Source organism: Bufo bufo, chromosome 3 (assembly GCF_905171765.1).
Source record: "Bufo bufo chromosome 3, aBufBuf1.1, whole genome shotgun sequence".
In the NCBI taxonomy this organism is placed as follows: domain Eukaryota; kingdom Metazoa; phylum Chordata; class Amphibia; order Anura; family Bufonidae; genus Bufo; species Bufo bufo.
Genome location: NC_053391.1, coordinates 327,434,190 through 327,449,739, shown reverse-complemented (window position 1 = coordinate 327,449,739; position 15,550 = coordinate 327,434,190). Strand labels below are relative to the sequence as shown.

At 42.5% G+C, this 15,550-nt stretch overlaps 1 protein-coding gene across 1 annotated transcript in view; it reads left to right on the top strand.

The window, feature by feature from the left end:
* The window catches only part of KIAA0319L (KIAA0319 like), a 109,154-nt gene that overhangs the window by 61,782 nt on the left and 31,822 nt on the right, over positions 1-15,550 (top strand). The window contains exons 12-16 of the mRNA XM_040424375.1: positions 670-793; positions 885-1,017; positions 12,211-12,359; positions 12,610-12,761; positions 14,702-14,840. Coding sequence (XP_040280309.1) covers positions 670-793; positions 885-1,017; positions 12,211-12,359; positions 12,610-12,761; positions 14,702-14,840 — 697 coding nt within the window. The remainder of the gene's footprint in view (positions 1-669; positions 794-884; positions 1,018-12,210; positions 12,360-12,609; positions 12,762-14,701; positions 14,841-15,550) is intronic.

Here is a 15,550-nt window from a genome sequence, read left to right as displayed (position 1 = left end):
CTCAGCCCCATTCACTTTAATGGTTCTAGGCCACGTGACATCTGTGGCCTAGGAAGAGGCCTCTTCAAACAATTGATCAGCTGGGGTCTCGTGTGTTGGACCCCCGCTGATCTGAAATTGATGACCTATCCTGAGGATAAGTCATCAATGTCACAATCTCGGAAAACCCCTTTAAAAGCACCCTGTCACCTTAAAAAAATGCAATCTGCAGACGGCATGTTATAGAGCGGGAGGAGCTGAGCAGACTGATATATAGATTTATTGGAACGTTCATACAGTGAACGTTGTCCGTCTCTAATTGGGACCACCTACTGGACTCCTATACCCAGAATGACCCAGAGGGTTTAAATGAATAAAATACTGGTTCAACTGAACCTTTTCACACACAGCTGAATATTGTTCAGCTCGCCTGCAGATTGGACTACATTTTCAACATTTCTAATTTCTAGCCTTAACTGCTAAAAAGTACAATTAAGAGAGCCACACACATATGCGGCCAGCTGCCACTGGACAGGAACCCTGTATTATCAATGTCCCACCTTTGGGACCCCTGCATATAAAATGCCTGTAACAGGGTTACTACTTTGGGACTAGCGGTCTGTATTTTCACTATTATCTCTGTAAAACAAAGAGAATGAATACAGTTGAAGACATTTTTCCATCATGCAGGGTGTCCGAACATCAACTCTCCAGTTGTCTGTACTGCAAGAAGGTGACTACACATTTCAGCTCACTGTGACGGACTCTGCAGGACAGCAGTCTACAAGTGAGGTGACCGTAATTGTTCAGCCTGGTAAGACCCATATGAGGAAGGGTTAATATAAGTAATTATTATATTAGTTGTCTTTTAAATTTGTAAACCATGCCATGTCTTAATGTTACAGAAAACAACAAGGCTCCTCAAGCTGATGCTGGCCCAGACAAAGAGCTCACCCAACCTGTAGACAGTACAACTCTGGATGGCAGCCGAAGTACAGATGATCAGAAGATTGTATCCTATCTTTGGGTGAAAACTCAGTGCGTATCTGCATTCACTGCAGTGAATTCTAGAATGGGCAACATAGGCAGTCTTACTGTTGGAGAGTTTTGATAAATGGGGCCCATAGTTATAGGTAACTCAGATAAGCACAGTCAGAAATAATAAACATGGCACTAATTAAAGGGGTTCTCTGGGATTTACATATTGATGACCTATCCTCACGATACGTTATTAATGAGTTTTGCAGGGGCCTAACTCCTGGCACCCTCGCCAATCAGCTGTTTAAGGAAGCTGCGCGCTCACTAGTCTCCTCTCAGCTTAACAAGCACAGCGCCTTATATTGAATAGTGGCTGTGCTTGGTATCGCAGCTCAGCCCCATTTACTTGCCTTGTGACCAATGAATGTGACGTCACATGGCCTATGGAGAGGTCTATGCGCTCACAGAGCACAGCAGGCCATTCATACAGCTGATCCCTGAGACTCTCATGACCCCGCCGATCTGATATTGATGACCTATCCTGAGGCTAGGCCATCAATATGTAAATTCAAGAAGCCCCTTTTAAAGGATATGGACACCTTTTGTAAAAAAAAAAAAAAGTACACTAATTTATTTTGTGGAGAAAATTATTTCTCCAATTGGTTCTATTTATCTATCTTTTTTCGTTTTTGTTCTACAGCTTGCTGTGCTTTCTCAGTGAGTTTACAGAGAATCCGTCATCTGACGGATTTTCTGTAACTCTTCTTGTGCACATGGGAGCGCGCACTGTCTCCCTCTTCCCCTGTATCAGAAGCTGCCATGTCTGGCACACATGAAGCCCCGCCCCTCTCACAAGAAGCCCCTCAGCCCCCCCCCCCCCTATAAAGCAGGGCTATGTCAGTGTAACCAGTCTATTAGACAGTTTTCTGTGTGTAATGTGCACATAGTAGTTCTATCTGTGTAATGGACATGTAGCAGAGCTGTGTGTGCAATGTGTATATAGTAAACTATCTGTGTAATGGGCATGTGGTAGAGCTGTGTATGAATTGTAATATGTATATAGTAGCGTCAGGTGGGCCCCGTGTATGGCAGTGTCAGGTGGGCCCAGTGTATGGCAGCAGTGGTCTTATGTTTAGTGTATGATGTTGGATAAATGTAAAATTGTCTATATTTATTTCTGCAAGGGAGACTAGCAATGGTTTCCCTGCAGAAATATCAACCTCATAACGTTATATGGGCCTATGCATTATATATATGAATTACCACCTTGTACTCCTCCTCGGCTAAAAATACTCCTCAAAATTGTTAAGAGGAGTATTTTTACTTTTCTGGAAAAAATGTATGGCAACAAGCCCCCCCCAGCAGTTTAACCCCTTCCATGTCGCTGCTGCAGCCCGATGCTTGAAGGGTAAACTGAGGGAGGGAGCTCCCATCCCCATCGGGCCGCTGCTCTGCTGTGGTAGCGTCCCGATGGTTACCATGGCAACCGGACACCTTCACAGGCATCCGGATTGCCATGGTATAGCTGAGCCTGATCAGGCTTACTGTGAATGACAATATACTGCAGTACACTGTACAGTGTACTGCAGTATATTGTAGAGGCATCAGTTGCACTGGATCTTCAAGAACCAAGTGGGTCTGAGTCAAAAACGTGTTTAAAAAATAATAATTAAAAAAAAAATTAAAAAAAATCTTAACTTCTTCCTATATCCGTACATATAATTGGTTAAAAATGTAAAAAATAATAAACACTAAACATGTTTGGTATCGCCACGTCAGTAAAGACCTGATCTATTAAAGGATCACGTACTTTTACCACACGGTGAACGCCATAAAAAAAATAAAAAAAGGAAAACTATGATGGAGTTGCAATTTTGCCCACCGCATTTCCCACAAAATGGTATAAAACGTGATCAAAAGAGTCATATGTACCCCAAAATAGTACCAATCAAAGCCCCTACCTAAGACCATCGCCTAAAAAATAAAAAAGATATGGCTTGGAGAAAATGGAGACACTAAAACATGATTTATTTTTTTTTTGTTTAAAAATTTTTTTTGTCTAAGACCAAAATATGTATAAAAAAAAGACATATTAGGTATCGCCGCATCAGTAACAACCTGCCTTATAAAAATATCAGATGAGCTAACCCGTCTGGTGAACGCCGTAAAAAAAAAAAAAAAAAAAATCGTGCCAAGAAGTCATTTTTTATCACCTTACGACACAAAAAGTGTAATACCAAGCGATCAAAGTCATATGTGCCCTAAAATCGTACCAATCAAACTGTCATCTCATCCCACAAAAAAATTTGCACCTACCTAAGATAATCGCCCAAAAAATGAAAACAATATGGCTTTCAGGAAATGGAAACACAAAAACATTTTTATTTATTTATTTTTTTTAAATGTTTTATTGTGTAAATCCCCAATTTTTAAAAAAAATAGACATATTAGGTATCGCCGCAACGTTAGGACCTGCTATATAAAAATATAACATTATCTACTGTCAGGTGAACGTTGTAAAAAAACTAAAAATAAAAACTGCCAGAACAGCCATTTTTTGATATAGTTGCCTTATAAAAAGGGTAATATTGAAGTGGCAGCACTTCAGGCCAAATATAAATATGGAGGTGCAGGCCAATGGATCCGGCAACAAATCCAGGACAATATAAGAATTTAAAAATATGGCAGCAGTCTCACAAAAAATGAGTGAAAAGAAAAACACTTTATTCACCCCTGTGGTCGCAACTAGGGAGGAGCGAACTTGTGTTTCAAGTTTGGCGTAAAAGGTTCGGGTTATGTAAGAATTCCATTATGGATTCTGCTACCATGGACCATAACTAAGAGTCCATTCACACATCCACATAATGGGTCCACATCCGTTACGCAATTTTGCGGAAGGGGTGCGGACCCATTCATTTTCAATGGGGCCACAAAAGATGCGGACAGCACCATGTGCTGTCTGCATCCGCACTTCCGTTCCATGACCCCGCAAAAAAAAAGAGCATGTCCTATTCTTGTCCGCAGCCACGGACAAGAATAGGCATTTCTATCGTATTACCGGCCATGTGCGGTCCGCGAAATGCACATGGCCGGTGTCCTTGTTTTGCAGATACGCAATTTGCAGACCGCAAAACAGTTGCAGACGTGTGAATGGACCCTTATGGTCCGTGGTAGCGGAATCCATAACGGAATTCTTAGATAACCTGAACCTTGTACGCTGAACTTGAAACACAAGTTCACTCAACACTAGTCGCAACGTTTTAGCTCATTCCACAAATTATGTGGAAAAAAATAATAAATAAAAAAAATTTGTTAAAAAAATTATAAAAAGAATAATTTGAAAACTAAATAAAAAATAAAATACAAATAAAATAAATTAAATATGTGCAAAAAAAAATTGAATATTATAAAAAAAATACCATAAAAATAAAAAAAAGGAAAGTGCAAAATAAAAGAGTGTTCAGTCTTTTTATGACCATTTGGAGAACATATTGTGTGGCAAAAATATATTTAAAAAATAATAGAAAGTTCTTAAAAAATAAAAAGGAATAAAAAAAATACAAATAAATAAAATACAAATTAAAGAAAAAAAATAAAAAGGAAAAAGTGATAAATAATAGTGTTCAGTGTCCCCCAACAGACTTTTTATGACCTCTAGGGGGACATATTATGTCGCAAAAATATATTAAAAAAATAAAAGTAATAAACCAAATATAAAAAAAAATAATACAATAAAATATTATTAAAATACAAATAAGTAAAAAAGAAAAGGTGCAAATTAAAAAAAAAAGGGTCAGTGTCCCCCAAAGGTCTTTTTATGACCTCTTAGGGGACATATCATGTAGCAGAAATATATTAAAAATTAAGTTAAAAAAAGATTAAAACAAGAGAATAAAATTCATAAAAGAAAAAACACCCACACCAACCAAAACCATCACCATTATGGCCCCATTCACATGAAACTATACATATTATATAACAAAACGGCCTACACAAAATAGGGAACTATTTATAATAATTTATTTTGCTGTCCGTTTGCATATTTAAAGAATAAAGAGCTCTAGTTTGAAAAGAAATACTTTAAAAAAATGTTTTGTACAGTTTACCCCAAATAAAACTACTAAAAAATAAATTATAAAGCCCTATGTGTCACGTAAAAAATTGTTGCAAAAATTATTTTGGTAGTTCAACAGATAAAATGGTTACAGCCGTTTGAACCACTTGTGCTAAATGACAAAAAAAAGTGTCAGGTCATTAAAGGGTTAACCAGTTAGCTCCTTCCCCCACTAGTAAGTTAAAGCGCTTACTAGTTATTGCAGGGCCCCTATAACTGGGGACAGGAGGCGGTAATACCCAGTGAGCGCCATCCTCTGCAGTGAAGGAAAGTGCTTACTGGTTATTGCAGGGCCCCTATAACTGGGGGCAGGAGGCGGTAATACCCAGTGAGCGCCATCCTCTGCAGTGAAGGAAAGCGCTTACTAGTTATTGCAGGGCCCCTATAACTGGGGGCAGGAGGCGGTAATAACCAGTGAGTGCCGTCCTCTGCAGTGAAGGAAAGTGCTTACTGGTTATTGCAGGGCCCCTATAACTGGGGGCAGGAGGCTGTAATGCCCAGTGAGCGCCATCCTCTGCAGTGAAGGAAAGTGCTTACTGGTTATTGCAGGGCCCCTATAACTGGGGGCAGGAGGCTGTAATGCCCAGTGAGCGCCATCCTCTGCAGTGAAGGAAAGTGCTTACTGGTTATTGTAGGGCCCCTATAACTGGGGACAAGAGGCAGTAATAACCAGTGAGCCCCGTCCTCTGCAGTGAAGGAAAGCGCTTACTGGTTATTGCAGGGCCCCTATAACTAGGGGCAGGAGGCGGTAGAAGCGCTGATTTAGGAATAGGAGGCAGGATGGAAGGAAATGTCGCCACTTTTCCAGTAAAAATGATTTTTAACCAGTTTCTGCAGCATGGCCCCTGAAACAAAAGGTTCATACTTACCTGCTCCACGCCACTTTGGTCCTCTGTGCTGCCCCCATCTTCCGATCCCCGCACTGTTTACACCTGTCAGTGCATGGCCATGGTCACATGCACCTCTCCAGCCAATGACTGGCTTTAGCAGTGACATGCTGCTTGTGGCCACATCACCACTGAAGCCAGTCATTGCCTGGAGAGGTGCATATGACCATGGCCATGCACTGACAGGTGTAAACAGCGTGGGGACCGGAAGATGGGGGCAGCACAGAGGACCAGAGCGGCGGGGAGCAGGGAAGTATAACTTATCGGTTTCAGGGGCCATTCTGCAGGACCATATTCTGGACAATTACTGGGAAAAAGTGTTCATAGGAGTGCTCATATCTTATAACTGGTCAATAAAATCGTGTCGCTGATCAGTCGATAAACAAGGAATCGTTCGTTCGTCGGCTGATTTGCATATTTTATCGGGATGAAAGGTTTACAATTATCGGCAGCACATCTCTCTGTGTAATCGGGGATTGGCTACCAATAATCAATATAACTAAATAAAGGCAGAATGACTGTCTAGTGATCATCCCTCCCCAATCACTTTGCATTGGCTTGTGTAATACACTAATGCAAATTAGCGCCGATCGACATGTTTATTATTTGCGGCCCCTTGAAATAGAGCCATGTGACAATGCGGCCCTCAAACCAAAAAAGGTTGTGCACTCCTGGTATACAGCAACAGGCGGCACTCACCAATGTAGAAAATGTGTTCCTTTATTGTCTCCAAAAACACCATATACATGAGGCAGGGCGGAACAACTTCTATGCAGTCAAACAAAGCAGCGACAGACGTTTCGCGCACTCGCGCTTCCTCAGGCCACTGACATCATCACGCTACTTGCGTGCTCCATTTAAATGTTGCTCAACAGGGTTGCCATAGTGACAGCTGACGCTACCCCGTCCCAACATATTAAAAGTTCGTCATAGCCTTGATTCTTATATTTACTTTATCTACATGCCATTAATACCTTATCTATATCAAAGGCGCAGCAACATATCTGGAGCTGTGCGGTCCGACGGTGCCTGGGAATAGCGTCCTGTTTGCTAGGCAACCGTCGCGTCATCTCGCGTGCATCTGCGAGTTGTGGCGTGGTGACGTCATTCCAGTCACTAACGTCCGCTACCCTGCCTTCCTCTCTCTGTGCGTAGCATCGTTCCGCGCATGCGCGGACGTCCACCGCTCGCTCCGACTGAGGTGGGTGTGTCCTTAGCCAAGCCTCATTTTGAAGCTGGCTTTCACTTTAAAAGGTAGCGTCTCTCAAGTGCTACCTAGGCTACATCAGTCCATGCGTCTCAGTGAGCTGTTAGGAGAGGGTTCTATATCTTGGCCCCCCCCTTTCCTCCTATAGCTAATTCGCCCACTTAGATCCATATCTGGATCGTGGGGTATTTTGTGTCTGTGTAGAGCGCACTATTGACATTATTGTCAGTGCACCCTGCACAGGTCCAGCCCAAGCTCCCAAGTTTCCCCTGATGAGCTTGTTACTCATCTCCCCTAGCGAAACATGCATGTAGGGACCAGGTAAGCAAGGGCTTTCTAGGGCGCATAATTCCAGGGTGAGGTTCCTGTTGGTGACTGGTGGCGGGTTCCCGTCATCCGGTCACATAGGCCAGCGTAGGTTCCTAGGGTAATTCTAGGGCCAGCTAGCTCTGCCAACCACCCTGTGTTACGCAATTGCCGCCAGCTACGGTGTGCACATCAATCAACACCTGTCGGACAATTGCTGATTCTGGAGCGTCTCATCTGTGTGGTAGGACCAACCGGTTACTTACTTGGTGCCGCCGAGCATCATTTATCTGATATTGGCACTTCTTGCATCCGTTTGGTATACCGCCGTGTTGCTCCGAACGTATACATATAATTTGTTGTTATCTGTCATCTTGGGACCTATTTTTCTAATTGTTCTAATTAAACGTTAAGTTTTACTCTGACCACATACTACTTCCTCTGTTTGTTCCAGGTGGTCACCCACAATATTTAAATTGCTATTTTGTAAACAAATTAAAAACAAAAAAACACAATATATAGACAGATCATCTTATTCATAGAAAAACACTAAGATCATTCTTATCATTAATGCATATCGGGCCCATTGCTCTGGAGCGAATAATCAACCTTGCTTCCTTTTGTAGCTGTAGGCGATGTTTATCTCCCCCTTGTGGGGGGTTCGGGACATGCCGATCCCTGAGAAACTTAGAAAGCTTGGATTTCCTCCATGTGCTTCCCTAATATGGTCTATCAACCTGGGGCATCCTTTTCCTGATCTAATCAAATTCACATGTTCCCTGAATCTCTCATACATGCATCTGATTGTTTTACCTATATAGATATTTTTAATTTGTTTGATTTGACGAGCTTTTACAAAATATGTTGGGACGGGGTATCGTCAGTTGTCACTATGACAACCCTGTTGAGCAACATTTAACCCCTTACGGACACATGACGTACCGGTACGGCATGTTTCCCGAGTCCTTAAGGACACATGACTTACCGGTACGTCATGTGTTGTTCCGATCACTGCCGCCCGGCGGGCGGTGATCGGAACAAGGTGCCTGCTCAAATCATTGAGCAGGCACCTCGGCGATCGCCGCAAACCGCAGGTCAATTCAGACCTGCAGCTTCTTATGGGGCGGGCGGCGGCGGCAGCAGTGCCATCGGGTCCCCATGGGGCTGTGGGGGGGACCCGATGGCATGGAAGGCAGCGCGATGCCTTCCTGAGGCATCTGCGCTGCCTTCCGGTGAAGAGCCTGTGAGATCCAGCCCCCTGGATCTCACAGGCCCCGGAAGCTGTATGAGTAATACACACAGTATTACTCATACAGCCAATGCATTCCAATACAGAAGTATTGGAATGCATTGTAAAGGAATATACCCGCAAAAGTTCAAGTCCCAAAGTAGGAAAAAAAAAGTTGAAAAAAGAAAGTTTCCCCCAATTTTTTTTTAAAAGTTTCAAGTAAAAATAAACAAAAACGTAATTTTCCCCAAATAAAGTGAAAAAAAATTGGTAAAAAATAGGTGGGGGGGGCGGGGAAGTATACATATTAGGTATCGCCGCGTCCGTATCGACCGGCTCTATAAACATATCACATGACCTAACCCCTCAGATGAACACTGTAAAAAATAAAAACTGTGCTAAATAAACAATTTTTTAGTCACCTTACATCACAAAAAGTACAACAGCAAGCAATCAAAAAGGCGTTTGCCCACCAAAATTGTACCAATCTAACCGTCACCTCATCCCGCAAAAAATGAGCCCCTACCTGAGACAATCGCCCAAAAAATAAAAAAAACTATGGCTCAGAATATAGAGACACTAAAACATTATTTTTTTTGTTTGAAAAAAGCTGTTATTGTGTAAAACTTACATAAATAACAAAAAGTATACATATTTGGTATCGCCGTGTTCGTATCGACCGGCTCTATAAAAATATCACATGACCTAACCTCTCAGATGAACATCATAAAAAATAAAAACTGTGCTAAATAAACCATTTTTTGTCACCTTACATCACAAAAAGGTGTAATAGCAAGCGATCAAAAAGTCATATGCACCTCAAAATAGTGCCATTCAAACAGTCATCTTATCCCGCAAAAAATGAGACCCTACCTAACATAATCACCCAAAAATTGAAAAAACTATGGCTCTCAGAATATGGAGACACTAAAACATGATATTTTTTTGTTTCAAAAATGATATTATTGTGTAAAACTTACATAAATAAATAAAAAAGTATACATATTAGGTATCGCCGCATCCGTGACAACCTGGTCTATAAAAATATCACATGATCTAACCTGTTAGATGAATGTTGTAAATAACAAAAAATAAAAACGGTGCCAAAACAGCTATTTCTTGTTATCTTGCCTCACAAAAAGTGTAATATAGAGCAACCAAAAATCATATGTACCCTAACCTAGTACCAACAATACTGCCACCCTATCCCGTAGTTTCTAAAATGGGTCCACTTTTTTGGAGTTTCTACTCTAGGGGTGCATCAGGGGGGCTTCAAATGGGACATGGTGTCAAAAAAACCAGTCCAGCAAAATCTGCCTTCCAAAAACCGTATAGCATTCCTTTCCTTTTGCGCCCTGCCGTGTGCCCGTACAGCGGTTTACGACCACAAATTGTATCTCTATTTTCCATTAATTCTTGAAGAACACCTAAAGGGTTAACATAGCAATCAATAAGATTCCACCTATTATTTTTCACAGCTTCATTGGAAAATGACAGGAGGAATTTGGTTGCTGTGGGCAACTAAGGCCTCTTTCACACTTGCGTTGTCCGGATCCGGCGTGTACTCCACTTGCCGGAATTACACGCCGGATCCGGAAAAACGCAAGTGTACTGAAAGCATTTGAAGACGGAACCGTCTTCCAAATGCGTTCAGTGTTACTATGGCACCCAGGACGCTATTAAAGTCCTGGTTGCCGTAGTAGTAGTGGGGAGCGGGGGAGCAGTATACTTACAGTCCGTGCAGCTCCCGGGGCGCTCCAGAATGACGTCAGAGCGCCCCATGCGCATGGATGACGTGATCCATGTGATCACATGATCCATGCGCTTGGGGCGCCCTGACGTCACTCTGAAGCGCCCCGGGAGCCACACAGACGGTAAGTACACTGCTTCCCTGCTCCCCACTACACTTTACCATGGCTGCCAGGACTTTAGCGTCCCGGCAGCCATGGTAACCACTCTGAAAAAGCTAAATGTCGGCTCCGGCAATGCGCCGAAACGACGTTTAGCTTAAGGCCGGATCCGGATCAATGCCTTTCAATGGGCATTAATTCCGGATCCGGCCTTGCGGCAAGTGTTCCGGATTTTTGGCCGGAGCAAAAAGCGCAGCATGCTGCGGTATTTTCTCCGGCCAAAAAACGTTCCGTTCCGGAACTGAAGACATCCTGATGCATCCTGAACGGATTTCTCTCCATTCAGAATGCATTAGGATAAAACTGATCAGGATTCTTCCGGCATAGAGCCCCGACGACGGAACTCTATGCCGGAAGACAAGAACGCAGGTGTGAAAGAGCCCTAAGCCAGTTCTACTTTACACCAGTTTTGATAAATCCCCCCCACCGTGTACCCGTGTACTTATATGTGTACATAGCATTGTGTGTCGTCACACTGTACTAATCTGTGTGGGAAAAGTGACCGCTCACTGTGCGGACTGCACACAATACTGTGTTCAGAAGTGAGTGCATGTAGTGAGAGCTGTCAGTAATGAGATCTATATCCTGCTTCTAACACCATGGTTCTGACTGTAGATCGCTGCACTAACGTTATCAGCAGAAATATCTATTGTGTCTACAAATAATGGACAATCTACAGAATGGAAAGTGAGACATAGATCTGCTTATTACAGGCTGTAGCATACTGTAAAACTCACCATGTTGTGGATTGGAATGAAATATTACAAGTTCCAGCAGCCTATATGTAAGTGGCTGCTAGCTGAGCTATGTAACAGGATGTGGGGGCGGGGCAGCAGAGCTTGTGCTGGCGCATGTGAAATCAACAGGAACGCCCACAGATTCTCACAGGAGATGATGGCACAGAGCAAAACTCATAGAAGAGCAACTGAAGCAAAGCTGATACCAGTAAACAAACAAGTGCAATTTTATTATGTGCTGCATTACAGTAAGATATGGGGTTATTAATTTAGTGCACAAGGGTGTCCAGAGCCTTTAAAGGGTTATTTCATTATTTATTTATTTATTTATTTATTTGTTTTATACTGTCTAGACAAACTTCTCAACACCTATTAGTTGGCTTACGTTACAACAGAATTGTGCACCACAATTTTGGCGCATACAAGTTTGGAAAAGGGCCTAATGGTGTCCAAAACACTTAATAAATGTGGTGCAAAGCATGTTGGCCAGTTTTTTGGAACAAATTGCGGCAGAATCCTAGCACATTTTGAGCTCTCTAAATAAATTATAGCAGTGTATCAGACATATTACACACCTAAAAAGTTCACAATGGTGAATAATGAGAAGGGCCTTATATACACCCCTTGTCTGAGGCAGGGGCCAGTGATACATTTATTAGCTGGGTGTTATCGCCTAATGCCATGACTCCCATTGTGCCATGGAAGCATGGTGGTTGTAGCGAACATCAGCTAGGGAGTCAGTTGTTTGCAGCCATATATGATATGGATGGTATATTACTAACAGAATGGTTCCTGCTACATCTCTGACCTTTTGGCTGCTATATTTTTATGTTTTATTAATAAGTACGCTCCTTTTCAATTCAGGGGGCTGGAAGGAGTGAAAATCGAAAATTCCAACAGCAGCATTGCCACAGTTACTGGCCTGCAGGTTGGAAAGTATGAGTTTACACTAACTGTTACAGATGAGCGAGGCTTACAAGACAAGGCCACCGTCAGTGTGATTGTGAAGGAAGGTGAGTACTTGTTATGGGGGCTTTTCTAATGGGATTGTACTTCATTTGTTCTGCGTTCACACATCATCACTCATATCCAGGGAGTGTGTCTAGCATTGCAGCTTAGCACATTCTATTGAAGGAGCGGAGCTACAATACCAGACACAACCTATGTATAACAGTGGTTTTATTTCTAGTAAAAAAAAAAAAAGCCGACTGAGTATTAGTATTATGTTTTTCATATTACTATTGTTATAATTATCACTTACAGAAATTAATAAACCGCCAGTGGCAAAGATTGCAGGAAATGTTGTCATTACATTGCCAACCAACACAGCAGAACTGGATGGTTCGAAATCCACGGATGATAAGGGCCTTGTCAGCTACCAATGGCAGCGAGATGAAAGCAGTCCAGCAGCTGGGGTGAGCCGAATTATAATGAATTATTGGTATATTGACATGCAGTGTAAATGGAAGACTGTTTCAGCCAGTTTTAAGGTGCTCATATACTTTCAATAGCTGTCAGATAAAATAATGTTTAATTCGTCCAATCCTTCTCTCCTCTGACATCATCTGTTGGTGGACAGGTGGGAGCTCCTCATATATATATATATATATTAGATTGTCTCCTGGTTCTGCTGAAAAAAAAACACGAATATGTATGGAAGTAAAGAAGAGCGAATCAATTTGTTCAAATTGATTCTTTCATCCAAAAGAGTTCTTGAGCAGTGAGGGGCTGTGCCTGCTGCTGAGGAGACCCCCCTGCTTCTTGGTTGACATCTCACCTGTCCCTGACTATCTTGCGCCTGTGCCACTGCTTCGAGTAGCAGTACAAGCGCAGAGGCTCTGCCGCTGCATTGGTAGCAGCAGAGTCTCTGCACTTGTACTGCTACTCGGAGAAGAAGTACGAGATAGTCATGGTCGGGGGAGATGTCCAGCTCTGTCAGTCAAGCAGCCGGGGGGGAGTCTCTGGAGCACTGCTCAAAACTGTTTTTTTGATGAATGAATCGATTCGTACAAATTATGAAAGTCTTAATATTAGGACTACATGGTGACTTTGGCTGTGCGATGTGTGTAGCTCCATATTGAACAAAGAACAGAAAGGTGCAGTTTGCTTATATAAAACAGCAAAGAACAATTAGGAAATATATTGATCTGTGAAAGTAGCAAAAAAAAAATGTAAGTTTAGGCCTCTTTCACACTTGCGTTGTTGGGATCCGGCATGCACTTCCGTTGCCGGAGGTGCCTGCCGGATCCGGAAAAACGCAAGTGTACTGAAAGCATTTGAAGACGGAACCGTCTTCCAAATGCGTTCAGTGTTACTATGGCAGCCAGGACGCTATTAAAGTCCTGGTTGCCATAGTAGTAGTGGGGAGCGGGGGAGCGGTATACTTACAGTCCGTGCGGCTCCCCGGGCGCTCCAGAATGACGTCAGAGCGCCCCATGCGCATGGATGACGTGATCCATGTGATCACGTGATCCATGCGCTTGGGGCGCCCTGACGTCACTCTGGAGCGCCCGGGGAGCCGCACGGACGGTAAGTATGCTGCTCCCCGCTACACTTACCATGGCTGTCAGGACTTTAGCGTCCCGGCAGCCATGGTAACCACTCTGAAAAAGCTAAATGTCGGCTCCGGCAATGCGCCGAAACGACGTTTAGCTTAAGGCCGGATCCGGATCAATGCCTTCCAATGGGCATTAATTCCGGATCCGGCCTTGCGGCAAGTGTTCCGGATTTTTGGCCGGAGCAAAAAGCGCAGCATGCTGCGGTATTTTCTCCGGCCAACAAACGTTCCGTACCGGAACTGAAGACATCCTGATGCATCCTGAACGGATTACTCTCCATTCAGAATGCATTAGGATAATCCTGATCAGGATTCTTCCGGCATAGAGCCCCGACGACGGAACTCTATGCCGGAAGACAATAACGCAGGTGTGAAAGAGCCCTTAGTACTTGCATCAGTTCTTATCTGTCATTAGGCTGGTGGCCTTGAAAAATAGACATTTGCTCCTTTTGTATGTACAGATTCAATTGAAATATAAACCTGCACATAGTAGTAAATGGATGTGAAAAGATTGCTAGATTTTCTAAATGTCAAACTCCATATTATTAAGGTGTATGTACCGTGCGTTGCCTTGTCATCTAGCGCTTTCCAGCGGGTATATGAAAGTAAAATATTTGCATTGCTACCGGCTCTTGGTTTCACACAGTATATTCAGCAGCTTGTAAATCACTCATCGAAGTGTTTGATCGCCACTGTTCTTCCAAACATCTCAAGTGAGGCATTAGATTGCGAGGCGACAGTGTGGAAAAGGCGGTGATGTGGCAGTCCTTAAGGTTCACAGAAGTTTTTTCCTTGCAGGAAGTGCTGAGTGACTCTGATCATCATACAGTCCTGTTTCTCTCTAACCTTGTTGAAGGAACCTACACCTTTCACCTGAAAGTGACTGATGGCAAAGGAGAGAGTGATCATGACAGAGCTACCGTAGAGGTGAAGCCAGGTGAGTGATGTCCTCAAGCTATGGCATTAATACATCTGTCGAAAACCTAGGCCATGCCCCTCCAGTAAACCATTACCATTTTTTTTTATACTTTTGCAGAGCAGCGTGTAAGAAGTATAATGTTTTCACATCTTGCAAACATTTACACATTTTCTGACATCTTGGGGTTCAGTTTACATCAAAACTAGTGCTAATTAATAAATGTGGGCCACAATGTACATGTATTTGAAGTTCTTTTTACATCAGGTTTTGCTGCTCGTTGATATCCAGAATAGCATAGCATAAGAACCCTGACAAACCTAAGTTGGTTTGAGCTTTCGGGATATGTTACAAAAAGCGTTCTTTGTGCCTTTTGTAAAAATGGCAACTTTATATAATTTGTTATGCTATACCACTTGCAAAAATAACACAATTTTTTCAACAAAATAATTAGTTTTTGTCTTGCCGCATTCCAAAATCCATAACTTTTTATGTTTCTGACAACGCAACTGTGTGAGGGACGATTTGTAGTTTTCATTGGTGCCATATTTTTAATTTAATTTTTGGTAGGTGAGATGAAAAAAAACTGCTATTCTGGTATTACTTTTATTTTTTTTATTTATCTATTTTTACGGTGTAAAACCGTGTGACTCATAAATAACATATTAAGGGGAAGTTATTATATTATGAGGTGGCTCACCTGCTAAACAGTTAGGAGTGGGTGCTCTAAC